Genomic DNA, 12,813 nt, shown 5'->3' with positions numbered 1-12,813 from the left:
CTTTCTCTATTCCCTCGCATCCTAGGATTTCCAGGTACAGGGGCTCGTTTCAGGGGAGCAGCAGCAGCTGAAATATCAATAGCGCCTATTTCCTGGGAGAGGTCAAGTGACTTAACTCAGAGACACAGTCAGCGTGTGGTGAAGCTGGGATTCCAGTACATGAACTAATACGAGACACAAAGGCCCAAGCGATGGAGAAAAGCTGTAGGATGGAATGCTTTCAGTGGACAGAAGGGACCAGAGTATTTAACTGAGAGAATGAGAGCTTTGGGACAAAGGAGGGAAAAGTGATTTGGGAACATTGTTCAGACCACTACAGGTATGGTTGGTGGACGGTCCTCTAAGACAACCAGATCCCAGACAAACAGGTGAAGATGAGCAAAGAGGAGGCCTTAGAAAGGGACGGGGGAAGGGACCCGAGATGAACTTGATGCCTGGGGCCAGCTCGGTGCCCATATTTTCTTAGCTTCAAATCAGGATAGGGGCGCTGCTAGCCACCAATGCCGTGTGAAGTATAGCCCAAAAAAATCTGCAGTCCCTAGCACAGTTTTATACTTGAAAACAATTTTTTTCTTTCATAATTGAGATTTTATTGGTTTTTTTTTGAGGATCAATAGACATTTCAATCTGAAATGTACACAATTCTGAACATATACCAAACATCTAAAAAATCATGTGATTCTTTTCTAAATGGTTATTCCAGTGACTTTCCAGTTTAAAGGTGGGAGGCAAATTTCCCTTAACAGGATATCAAATACCATTATCTTCAAATGTTGATGCCTGTTACATCATAAGTCCTACTAATTCACAATTTAATATATACACCACATACTGAAATTTTCAGTCTTTCACAGCACATTAACAAAGCTACTAGGAAAACTGGACTTCCGCAACCAAAGATGTTATAGAGGGCACAAAATCCTGACAGGGAGAGTCAAGATCAAGGACTGGTTTTCTTTAGGAAACACTTCTACCAAAAATAACATGGGAATGGAAGTAATTTAAAACGTTCAAGACATATTAAATGCACAACTGACTCCAAATTGCCATTTAGTATGCTTTGTATCATAGGCTGTAAAAACTGCCCCTATCTGTGGAATGTTAAGCTGAGCCCAAGAAGACTAAAGTCTCCCTATTCAGTATCCTCGCTATTTTCTGGTTGTACCAAAAAACCAAGTGATTTCACTTCTTAAAAGAAGCGTTTACACTTAAAAAATGGGATGAGGCACGGTTCCCTCCTTAAAAATGTTTCTAGAGCTACTAAAACACTTGGCGTTTACAAAATAGTTGATAAGAATACAAGGGAGACGGCATCACTGATAAGACATGGTGCGTGATATTGGTCAGAATTGGCTTCTTTCCTGCCCGTCAGAGTCTCGGTTTTCTGCAGGGAAGTCTTCTTTAGGCTCTGGTTAGTCACTCCGGCCTGTTTTCCTTTTGCCCCCCTTTTTCCCTTTGGTTTGCACATTTTTGTCTGAAGATTTATCCTTCCCCACGGCCTTTTTCGGGCTCCTTTTTGGGTTTCGTTTTCACTTTTGCAGGAGCAGGTTTAGCTGACAACCTTGCCATCTCCTGGGTTCCTCCTCCGTGCCCTCCACGGAGCTGACCCTCCTCTTGGGCATCTTGGTGGTGGGGCGGGCGCCTGCCGGGTGCCTTCGCGAAGCTAGGCTGCTGCCCCTTCCACCGCCCCGAGCTGCTGGGACCCGCCAAAAAAAATTTTTTTTAAGGCCAGTTTTTATTTTTTAAATACAAATCCCAAAAACCAAAGTTGGCAAAAGGAAGGCTCTGAGATGTTTATCAAAAATGGGCATGAGTAAAAAATGGTGGAGAAATTTCTTGTGCAGAGGACCCAGAGGCTGAGAGGTGGGGAGGAGGACACCTGGCTGGGCAGCCAACACCTTTCTTTGACAAGTGCCTCTTAGGCCAAGGACTTCTCACTGTGGTTTACTACCACTACTGTATTTTCATCTTTGGACTTAACTCATTTCCTCACCAAAAATTTTCATCATGCAGATCAGTTCTCAAGGACAAAGTTATTTTGTGGAGAAACAAATACCTAAGAATAATTACAATTTCCTAGTTTTTTTAGTGGACACATTCTTGAGACTCTCTTGTGCATAGGGGAGGGAGCTGCTGAGATGGTGTGGGAGTGTCCTAGAAGGCCCACCAGACAAGTCCTGCAGTGACAGAAAAGCCAGCCATTCAGTTTTCATATAGTGTGCTTTTTTTTTGGTGAGGAAGATTGGCCCTGAGCTAACATCTGTGCCAGTCTTCCTCTATTTTGTATGTGGGATGCTGCCACAGCATGGCTTGATGAACGGCGTGTAGGTCTGCACCTGGGATCTGAAGTCAACCCCAGGCCAGCAAGGCAGAAGCTCCAACTTAACCATTATGCCACTGGCCCCTCATATAGCCATATAGCTATTTTTAAGTCTTCTTTTTTCTGTTTTTTTTTTAAGAGCCAAAATGTCTCCAGATATTTTCAGCAGTTTCTAAGGATGCTGAAAGCCATGGCTAAGTTTACTCCTTCCCTTCTATGTCAGCTCTTCCTTTAAACACAGTGGGGTTTTGTTTCAATTTAAAAACAACCTGTGTTCCTCAGAACATTTACGAACAAATGAGGAAGAAAACCCCATCCAGTTTCTCTCTGTGTATATCAGTGCTTCTCACCCTTCGCTGCACATTAAAACTATCTAGAGAGCTATTCTTAAAAATCAGATGTGTTTTGGTTTGGGGTTGGGCAAGTTTAAAAGCTCTCCAAATGATTCTAAGTGTAGCCAGGGTTGAAACCTACCGTACAAGTAATCATTTGGCTATTTCTTTACAATCATTTTTTAACGGATAGGGCTTCAACTTTTTTAAAAATAACCACCCTCATCCTGCAACTCCGTTTTGTACCATAGATTATATTGTAATTACTTTTTAATGGTTGCATAGTATTGTACTGGACGGAATAAGTCTTTATTAACTAATCTATCAATTGATAGGCAATTTTTCTTCTACCAGAAAAAAAACCCCGCGTGCATACCATCTGTGCATTCTTTTTAATTTTTTCAGGAACACTTCCTGTAAGTGAACCTTTTAAAACCTTTCATTATGTGCTGCTAAACTGTCCTCCAAAAAATGAGAATTTCTCCAGCTTTTGTTTACTAGACACCGGCTTGTGCTCAACACTCTTTCCCACATAGGAAACCGCAGCTTAGCTGTGGGACCCGCTCAGGCTCATAGATACAAAAGGCTGGGTAAGAACTCGAATCCCGATTGGCTGGCAGGCCTCAGGCCCGCGTCCTCGACTGGAATTGCAGCAGGAGCGGCCGAGACACCCGGAACATCGCTGGGGCGGAGTAAGCCGCCAACTTGCCAGCTGCCCTGCCCAAACCAACCGGAACCAGCCCCCACCTAGGCGCCCTTTCCTGGCTCCCCGCGCCAGCGCCGCAAGCCCGCCTTCCGGAAAGAGAAGGCCCGCCCCCTCAGACTCCGCCCTTCCGCTAGACTCTCGTTGTCATTGGCTGGCGGCGGAGTACATAAGGACGTCATTTCCGCCCGCTTGTCCTTTCCGCGCTGCCCGGCGAGGGGTCCATACGGCGTTGTTCTGGGTGAGCGTTCTGTAGGGTCCCGGTCGTCCCTCCGGGCCACCAGAACAAGCTTCCTTCTCAGCTGAGGTGTGCGAGGACTGGGGATGAAAGCCGGCAGACGCAGCGTGTCCGTCTCCGGCTCGGCGCGCTCCCCTCGGGTGCGGCGGCCGCACGTGGACGGGCTCGGGCGCGCGGGTTCCCACAAGGCCCTGGGGGTGGGGGTGGCGGACCGTGGATGGCGGGGCGCAGAAAGCAGGCCCGGCGCAGTGCGCTGCGATCGCGCCGGCCCTCGATCCTGAGCCCAGAGGCCCAGGCGCCAGTTTGTAGCAGCTCTTTGGGCTGGTCGGGTTTTCCCGTTGGCGTTGTTGCACTTGTTGCGTTCAGGAGTTAAGGTTCTTGGCAGGGTTTTGAGGAGAATTAATGACTGCAGGGAGAAGTAATGCAGAAGCGCCCACCTACAATCTGCTGGAAAATAAACCTGTTCCCATCTCCGCTATCTCTGCTCAACCCTTGCGTATTCTCGAGCATGGCTGCTCTTTCACAGCTGGTTGTTAATTTCGGTCATCGATAACTTATACTTAACTCCTGGGTAACTTGAAAAGGGTTAAGTCTCAATTTACTGTTTTTGATTAGTTTCATTATCTGAGTGTTCCACCCACCTCCACACCCACTCTTCGCTCAACAAGATTCGCTGTGGTGTGTGGCATAGGTCTGTCAGTGGGTTTCTGCCCACTAAACTGGAAGCTCAGTGCCTGACACCGTAGGAAGTGTAGTCCACGGTTGCATTTAAATATGAAGTTGCTTGGCTCTCAAGAGTGGTTAGAATGCACCTGTTCCCCTGCCCGACTTAGTCACTGGAATGAAAAGGACCAGATTTGTAACAATCGTTTTCAGGTTCCCGTCGTAACTTAAAAGGGAAGCTTTCACAATGTCCGGAGCCCTTGACGTCCTGCAAATGAAGGAGGAGGATGTCCTCAAATTCCTTGCAGCAGGAACCCACTTAGGTGGCACCAACCTTGACTTCCAGATGGAACAGTACATCTACAAAAGGAAAAGTGATGGTCAGTCATTGCTATATTTTTTTTTTTTTTACATGCCAACTTTATAAGTTTGATCCTGCTATTCTGATGGGTACTGCTGCATGAAGTAATTTTCTAACATCTGCCTTGAAGGACTCTCTACTAAGTAACAAATGAAACCAGATCTCTAGATTGGACACAAGCTTTAAAACTAAATAAAAGTGTTCTGGTTGTTTTTGGAAGGAGTTTTCTGGGCTCCAGTGGAAGAGTATGGCAGTTGCTAGGTTGAGTCCTGAAGGAGGTGTGAGATGTGAAGATGATGAGGAAGCTCATTAGCTGAGTTCTAGTAACTTATCCCCCACAGTGTCTGTCTCATAGGTTCTGATACTGGTGGTTCAACTGAATTCTGAGAGGAAAGTCTAGAGCAGTAGTGGGAATTCACAGTTTGGCTCGGGGGGTAGGTTGTGACAAGGCACTAAGTTGGGTAAGGCAGTTTTTCAGCTTAGAGATCGAGCTGCTGTGGAGGATTTCAGCCTGGGGGAGGCAAGCTGTAAAGGAGTTTGGGGGGTGAATCTCATCTCAAAACAGAAGGTAAGAGCTTGAAAGAGCAGTAAGAGACCAGGAAGTGGGTAAGAAGTTGTAGGAATCCAAATGGGGGCCTGACCAGGGTTAGCACAGGGGGAGAGAAAGGAGAAGATGCACTTTGCCTACTGAATCAGCTGCACACTATTAAAGCTCAGGGTGGAGGCCAGTCTTGGCCAGTGAACTTCTGAGTGTCGGAAGTGTGCTATATTAAGGGCAGGATTTTCGCTAACACCAGTAGAGCTTGCCTCTATGACTGGAGTTTGATAGTACTCGCTGCCACATACATTCGACTTTCTAGGTAGTTTTCCATTTGCAAAGCTTGGTCGGGTGATAAAAAGCCTTGTGCTCTCATCTAGGCATCTACATCATAAATTTGAAGAGAACCTGGGAGAAGCTGCTGCTGGCAGCTCGTGCCATTGTTGCCATTGAAAACCCAGCTGACGTCAGTGTCATATCCTCCAGGAATACTGGCCAGGTTTGTGGAACAATATGCTTGGTTTTTATTTTAAGAACGATAAAGGTTATAGATGTTTTGGGATGTGTATAAAACCATAAGAAAATAGAAACCCATAGTTTTGCTGTTCAGACATCATTTTAAATTGACCCGAGCTGTAGGAGTTGCCAGTGTTTGACATTTCAACATACGTACCACTTGGCATTTGGCAGTATGTTAAAGTTTATGTTTTCATGTCATCGTGTATTTTCTTGTGCCACTAAATATTGAGAGATGACCCTACTAAAGTGGCTCATCACATCTTTCTGTAGTCAAATTTTGTATGTTTAAAATGATGAAATGGTAAAATAAAAAATTTTGATGTTAACTGCAGCATTTTTTAGAAAGCTTTTCTAAGTAGGGTACCAGTGCTTGTCTCATAAGCAAGAGTGAGAATTTTTGCCTGCTTAAAGAAAGGAAAAACAGCTTAATTTTTTTTAATGGCCAATGAGGTAAAATTTTAGTAGTGTTTTTACCCTGTTTCTATTTTGATAATTCTTTTCCTTTGTTCATTTTTCTATTGAGAAAGCGAATAGATTTCTTGCAAGTTGATTTTGTAAGAGCTCTAACAATGACTTCACCCCATTTCTAATTTTTAAAAAGGTTTGGCTTGGATTTTGACAGATTTAACAGTAAGAGCCTTTTTGAAGGGATGCAGGAAATACTGAGCTCTATAGAGAAAGAAAGTGGCAGGGTAAAGAAAGCTGGATGTATTCCTGCTTTGTAATAGGGTGGCTGTGATGAAATTTGGCCAGAAGCTGGAAGTGCTTCCTGGGTGCCAAGCACTGTTGTGTGTTCTGTTGATTCATTTAATATTCATAACCTTCTGAGGAACTTGGAGACATGTAACTTGCCCAAGTCACTCACAAAGTGGCCTAGATGGTACTTGAAATCAGGCAGATTGGCTCTGGAGCCTCCAGAAGTGAGGAAGCCAGTGAGCCACAACATTTGAGGGGAGTGGGAGTGGAGAGAGCATTCCACGCAGAGGGCCTGCGGCTTGGGGGCGTGCTTAGCATGTTTCCTAGCCCTGGTGTTGTAGGTACTTTGCAGGTACCATGAAGTATTGAAGAATTACTGGATGTTTTAAGTGTTTGATGTTTTCCTTTCTGAGGAGGGGGGTGTTTGGGCATCCAACTAGATAGGCTGCCTCGTGTGGTCACAGAACTGGGTGTTGGCACATGTACACTTGGACAGTTCCTATGACTCTCTGGAGTACTGCTAACTCTTAATGTTAATTCTTCAAGCGAGCTGTGCTGAAGTTTGCTGCTGCCACTGGAGCCACTCCTATTGCTGGCCGCTTCACTCCTGGAACGTTCACTAACCAGATCCAGGCAGCCTTCCGGGAACCAAGACTTCTGGTGGTAACTGATCCCAGGGCTGACCACCAGCCTCTCACAGAGGCGTCTTATGTTAACCTGCCTACCATTGCTCTGTGTAACACAGACTCTCCCCTGCGCTATGTGGACATCGCCATCCCATGCAACAATAAGGTAACAACTTTACCATCGAATTCTAGACGTTGAGAATGCGTACTCTAGAAATAAGTGGACACTTATTCTGCACATTGTTAGAGCTTGGAGTTGAGGCTTCTGGCTGGCCGATGAACTCACAAGTGTAGGTAGTGTGCTACATGAGGGGCAAGTTTTTCGCTAACACCACAAGGGTCTCTGGCCCAATGAGTGGAGTTTGATAGTAATTCTTGCTACAAGTATAATTTTAATGTATAAGAGCTTTAAGGAGAGGGAAAAACATTTGAAAAATGGCCTGTTTTTTGCTTTTCTCCATAATTGTTCTACTTGGGCCTCTCGGGCTTTATGCACTTGGACTTTCTGTTTTCAGACCAACTTGACGAATCCTGCTATAAGATCCTAAAAAGGTGGGTTGCATGTGGTTCATTTTGGTCTGGTTTATCACTCATCTCAAAACCCTGGTTCTCCATAAGAATCGCCCAGAGAGGTTTTTTTTGGGCCAGGCACTGATCCCAGGGATTTCATTTCGTTGCCTGGATGGAGTCTTGACAGTAATATTTTGTTAAGTCCCCATGATTCCAATGTGTAATCAAGACTGAAGACCACTGATTTATGGAATAGTCTTTGTTATAAACAGTTTCAAACTAAGAAATGTGTCTATTCTTCCTAGTACCAACAGCTTAGACGATGTAGGGGGAGGAGCTTGCTACTTGGGGTGGACTATCACTTTTTAATAACCTGGCACTCTTGCAGGGAGCTCACTCTGTGGGTCTGATGTGGTGGATGCTTGCCCGGGAAGTTCTGCGCATGCGGGGTACCATCTCCCGTGAACACCCATGGGAGGTCATGCCTGATCTCTACTTCTACAGAGATCCTGAAGAGGTAAGCCTCCTCTATGAATGCTTGTCCCATAAACACGTTGGACACCTTGATCTGTGCTTCTTGGAGGTAAAGTTTGTCCCTATGTATTTTTTCCTTTTTCCTAACCAGATTGAAAAGGAAGAGCAGGCTGCTGCTGAAAAGGCTGTGACCAAGGAGGAATTTCAGGGTGAATGGACTGCTCCTGCTCCTGAGTTCACTGCTACTCAACCTGAGGTTGCAGACTGGTCTGAAGGCGTGCAGGTGCCCTCTGTGCCTATTCAGCAGTTCCCTACTGGTATGTACCATGATGCTGGTGCATCGAGCTGGCGGCTTGGCATTTGGATGTTTCAAATCTAATGTTAATTCTCCATGGCTATATATACTAGCATTAGAAAGTTTCATCCCAGTGTGCTGTCGTTGTGGTAATAGCTTTTGACAGGCTGAATTCAGGTGCTTTTGAAATGGTCTGCCCTTTGAAATGTGTGTCTGATGAGTGCAAGGCAGATTGCTTGTGGGCGTGGGGTGACAAGTACTTTGGGAATGGAGCTGATGGTTTTTTGTATTTTCTTAACAGAAGACTGGAGTGCTCAGCCTGCCACTGAAGACTGGTCTGCAGCTCCCACTGCTCAGGCCACTGAGTGGGTAGGAACAACCACTGAGTGGTCTTAAGCTGTTCTTCCACAAACTCAGAAAATGGAAATAAGGTTGACGGAAAATAAACAAGTTTCTAAAAGTTGTGTCCATTTATTTCAGTTTTTTAATTCCAGATCAAGATGCCTAAGCTCACTTTAGGTCTCTTGACATCAGTTTTACTTCTGAAGCCCACTGTGGATAAAGTATATTGCATTTTACTTGGGAGTTTTCCTGAGCTTTTTTGGGGACCATCTGTGTTTTGAAAATAGATGTAAACAATTGCACGTACATAGGGTAACCTTGGAATGTTTTTCCAAGGTCCTGATAATCTTTTATTGTCATCTGCATTGACAGCGAATTCTATAGAGCCCAGATTTTAAAGTAAATTGGCATTGAGTGACAGCCCTACTGTTTGCCACTTGTGTGGCCAATGCATTGAGTAATATCTGGCATTTGCAGACCCACCTTGGGCAAAAGAGGGGTGAAGTCTTATTCTGGAACCCCGGAGGGGCCACGGCCTTCTCTAGCCTTAAGAGACACCTATTGCTGGGTCAGCTTGCCCATAGGTTCTGGGAGTAGGTTGAAGGAGTGTATAAAAATTTCATGTAAAAGTACATAATGCTGTCCATTCTGCCATTTTCTGTGCGTTTCAGTTCTATTGAAAATGCTAATGGCTCCCTCCTTAACTGATTGCACAGTAACCTAATGCTTTTTTTAATGTAATGTACAGTAATGCTTTTTGGAAAACATTCTTAGATGAATAAGAGAATGGAGAAATTAAACAGGGTGGATCCAGGTTTTGAGGATCCTGAGTGATTTACATTGTTTCATGCATTGTCCCCTTGGAGAATTGACAAAATATGTGACCACATTTCCCCCTGGTGTTGAGGCAGTGAGGGGACCCCACAGCTCAAGCTCACAGGTAAGTCTGCCACTGGCTCTGCAGGAGCAAGTTTGGGCGAGTCTACCACCCCCTGTGAATCCAGTGTGCAGGAGACGAACCCACGGCGTTACCCCGTGCTGCAAGTGGTGACACCTGCAGTAATTCCTGGAGTCAGGATGGCTGTGAGCAGGGAGAGGGAGCCTGGGTGGCATTGGAGGTTGTGGGCTGGAGTGTAGGGACTGAGGGGTAAAGCTCATTTGTTAGCAAATTCTAGGGTGGAGGAGACAGAACAGGAAAACGTATTTCCACCCATGTTGTAGAAAGTATATCCTGTCAGATTGACTTCATCTGGCAACTGCTGACCCCTCCAGGACTGCCCAACCCACCTTGTTCCCACACCTCAAATCTGCTCCCTGTCCCCAAGTCCGGTGTTCTAGCGCCCAGTGTTTCCAACCTAGAGACCTACGTTCCTCTTGCTCCTTGTTCTGGCACCTGCTGCCTTGTGTTACCACAACAGTTTCACAATTTTTTCTTCTTTCTAGAATCTAAGTTCCTAACTTTAGGAGTTAAAGAGACATGTCCTCTGGCAGGGTTGGTTTATGCTTACCATAGTGGAAGCCAGGAGTATCCTAGATGGAATTTCTTGCAGATCCACTCTCTGCTCACCTGGGGTTTAACTTGCCTCATACCTTCTTCACACCCTCCCTGAGAATTAGATCTTGTTCCTCGTGTCAACAGCTGCTGAAATTCTGCCCCAACCTAGGACCACACACTGGCCCAGACCTGAGGTCACCCTACTCTGGTCCCCAGTAGCTGCCCCATGGCTGCAGCTGGTGTTCTGAGCTAGCATGAACCAGAATAGGCATCTTACCCTAGCTCATCCAAACCTAGTTTTCTCATGGGCCTTGTGGTGCCTACCTGATGAGGGGTCCATAAGCACTGCTGAATCTGAGTGATAAATTAATCCCCACCTCTAGCTGTGTTCACCCAGCAACCTGCCACTGGAGACTTACCCCTTTCGGTGTCAGCAGCCTTGAGTCTTCCCCAGCACTGCTGTGGGCTGTTCCCTGGCATGAGGCCACTGCTAAAGGGAGAGAGTAGCCCGCTGTCGCTCCCTCCCTGGCGCTGCACTGAATTTGCCTGAGTGAGCCTCCTCCCTTCTTTTCCCCAGCACCTCTCTGTCCACACCGGGGCAGTTTTACTGGAAATAGTAACTTGTTCAGTTCCCGTGTCCTGCCTGATCTCGGAAACGGCTTGCTGTAAATAATACAAGGCTTAAGGTTTTGTTTTTCTTTATTGTGGAAAGAACACTTAACCTGAGATCTACCCTCTAGCTTAAGATTTTACATGTTCCTATCACAGCTTTGAACTCCTGATGCACTTCTTGGGGCTTTGTCTCCTAAGCTTAGAGAAAATCCCATACAGAACTTTGTAGAGTACTCTGTTTCTTCTGTTTCTTAAGTACCTCAGGGGCTTCTCCTTCTGCAGGACTCTGGACAACAAGCACACATTTTCCTAATACATCCTAAATACAAGGACAAATCAGTATCCCCAGTGAATTCAGCCTAACACAGTACCTGGTAGACAACAGTAAGTACTTTTCTAAGTGAACAGAGAAAGTGGTTAAGAATAAATCTTAGAGACTTAAGCATTTAAGAAAGAGCTAGACAGGTAAATCCCATTTGGCATGCCTGAGGCTCCCAATGAGACTCAAGGTACACACTCTTGCACGTTGCTCATGGGCACATAACTCGCTACACGGGGAGCTGTGTCACCTGCTTTAAACCTCACCTGGGTGTTATCTCATCCCCTACTTCAAAGCCGCAGGCTCACTCGGTGTTTAGAGAATGTGCTGCACTTCCTGAGGTCAGCTTGGGTTGTGGTCTCCTGGGGAGTGGGTGGGTGAGACTGGGTCTGGTCTGGGCCATGATTCAGCACCAAGGACGCCCTCACATACCCAAGTATCCGTGAGGGGACCCTGGCCATTGTATTACCATCAACATCATGTGCTGCGTAGTGAGGCAGATAGGAGTGTGGGCTTTGGAATCAGGACATGCCTGGAATGATGAAAGCTCTGCTGAGCCGAGTCCTAGTGTGTGGTTCTGGGCAAGAAACGATGATTCTGGGCCTGAGTGACCTCACCATCAAATGGGGATAATCATGGGGTTGTGATTCAGAGATTGTGCACAGTAACTAGTCTGAGTCTGGGCATGTAGCAAACGCTCATTCTATCTATCACATTGTCCTTCTGTAAGTATATAATTTAAAAAAATTTTTAATTGTAAAATGTATCATGCATGCAGATTATTATAAAAGACATATCTGTATATTCTGGAATAAGAGTGTGTAACCATTATGTGGGTTATGAAATAGGGGCCAGGACCTGAGAACATCTCCACGTGCGCCTCCTTGTGCCTTCCTCCCTGAAGTCACAGAGCTCCTGTTCCTGCCAGCCCTTGGGTGACTTGATCGTTTTATCTAATTATGCCCTTTTCAATCAAGAATTGTTTGGTTTTCCTGTTTGTTTTTGAGCTTCCTATAAGTGGATCATAGCATATCTTCCTGTGTGACTTGCTTCTTTCCTTCAGTGTTGTTTTTGTGCTTTTCATCCTTGGTCGCCATGCCCCTGTAGAGTCGGCCGTGACATCAGGGTATTGCAGTGGCCATTTGAGTTGTTTCCACATTCTGGCCATTATCAACAGAGCTACTTTGAACATTTTTGTGAGATCGTGATGCACAGGAATTTCCCCACTGACTTCACCAGATAACATCAGATGGTTTCACTATCATATATAAAATCCTGTGAAAACACAGCCACAAACCTTAGCATTTTCTATTGAAAACACTGTCCTTTCTTCACTGCACAGAACTGTTGCCTCTCAAAAACCCAGGGTCCATCCATGCAGGGTCTGATTCTGGCCTCTATTCTCCCCCACTCTATGACTCTGTCCCTGGGCCAATGCCACACTGTCCTTCCTCTTTACTAGAATTCAATAATCTACTGCGGCAACAGGTAAGGGCAATCCTCTTGCCTTCCTTCTTTTCTCCAAGAGAGTCTTGGCTATTATTGATCCTTCTGAGTTGTCATATACATTTTTTAACCAGCTAGTACAGATCCAGCATAAAGCTAGTTGGGATTGCATTGTTTCTATAATTTAAAGCAATATTGACTGATTTACAATATTAAGTTTTCAATCCATGAACGATCTATATATCTTGTCAGTTTCTCATGTTTATGTCCCTCCCTCAATAAAATGTTACAATCTTTTATAAAGATCATAATCTTTTAGTAAGT

At 45.3% G+C, this 12,813-nt stretch overlaps 1 protein-coding gene and 2 non-coding genes across 4 annotated transcripts; all 3 read left to right on the top strand.

Annotated features, from left to right (window-relative positions):
- Window positions 1-3,521: 3,521 nt before the first annotated feature.
- Window positions 3,522-8,735, top strand: RPSA (ribosomal protein SA). 2 transcript variants are annotated; one of them, XM_046643809.1, is made up of 7 exons: window positions 3,522-3,596; window positions 4,470-4,636; window positions 5,536-5,654; window positions 6,917-7,162; window positions 7,895-8,023; window positions 8,132-8,297; window positions 8,577-8,735. In XM_046643809.1, the coding sequence occupies exons 2-7, from the start codon at window positions 4,504-4,506 to the stop codon at window positions 8,669-8,671; spliced, it is 888 nt and encodes a 295-aa protein (XP_046499765.1). In that variant the 5' UTR covers window positions 3,522-3,596; window positions 4,470-4,503; the 3' UTR covers window positions 8,672-8,735. The 2 variants fall into 2 exon arrangements, with proteins under 2 accessions (XP_046499765.1, XP_046499773.1); XM_046643817.1 differs by having other exon boundaries at window positions 3,588-3,662.
- On the top strand, window positions 5,313-5,463 carry LOC124231650 (small nucleolar RNA SNORA62/SNORA6 family). Its single transcript, XR_006886634.1, has one exon. It is a non-coding gene; the product is annotated as a small nucleolar RNA SNORA62/SNORA6 family (small nucleolar RNA).
- LOC124231648 (small nucleolar RNA SNORA62/SNORA6 family) lies at window positions 7,229-7,382 on the top strand. The gene has a single exon (XR_006886633.1). It is a non-coding gene; the product is annotated as a small nucleolar RNA SNORA62/SNORA6 family (small nucleolar RNA).
- Window positions 8,736-12,813: the final 4,078 nt, after the last annotated feature.

This window comes from Equus quagga, chromosome 1 (genome assembly GCF_021613505.1).
Source record: "Equus quagga isolate Etosha38 chromosome 1, UCLA_HA_Equagga_1.0, whole genome shotgun sequence".
Lineage (NCBI taxonomy): Eukaryota > Metazoa > Chordata > Mammalia > Perissodactyla > Equidae > Equus > Equus quagga.
Note: the sequence above shows the minus strand (reverse complement) of the source record. Positions and strands in the feature narration are given on the sequence as shown.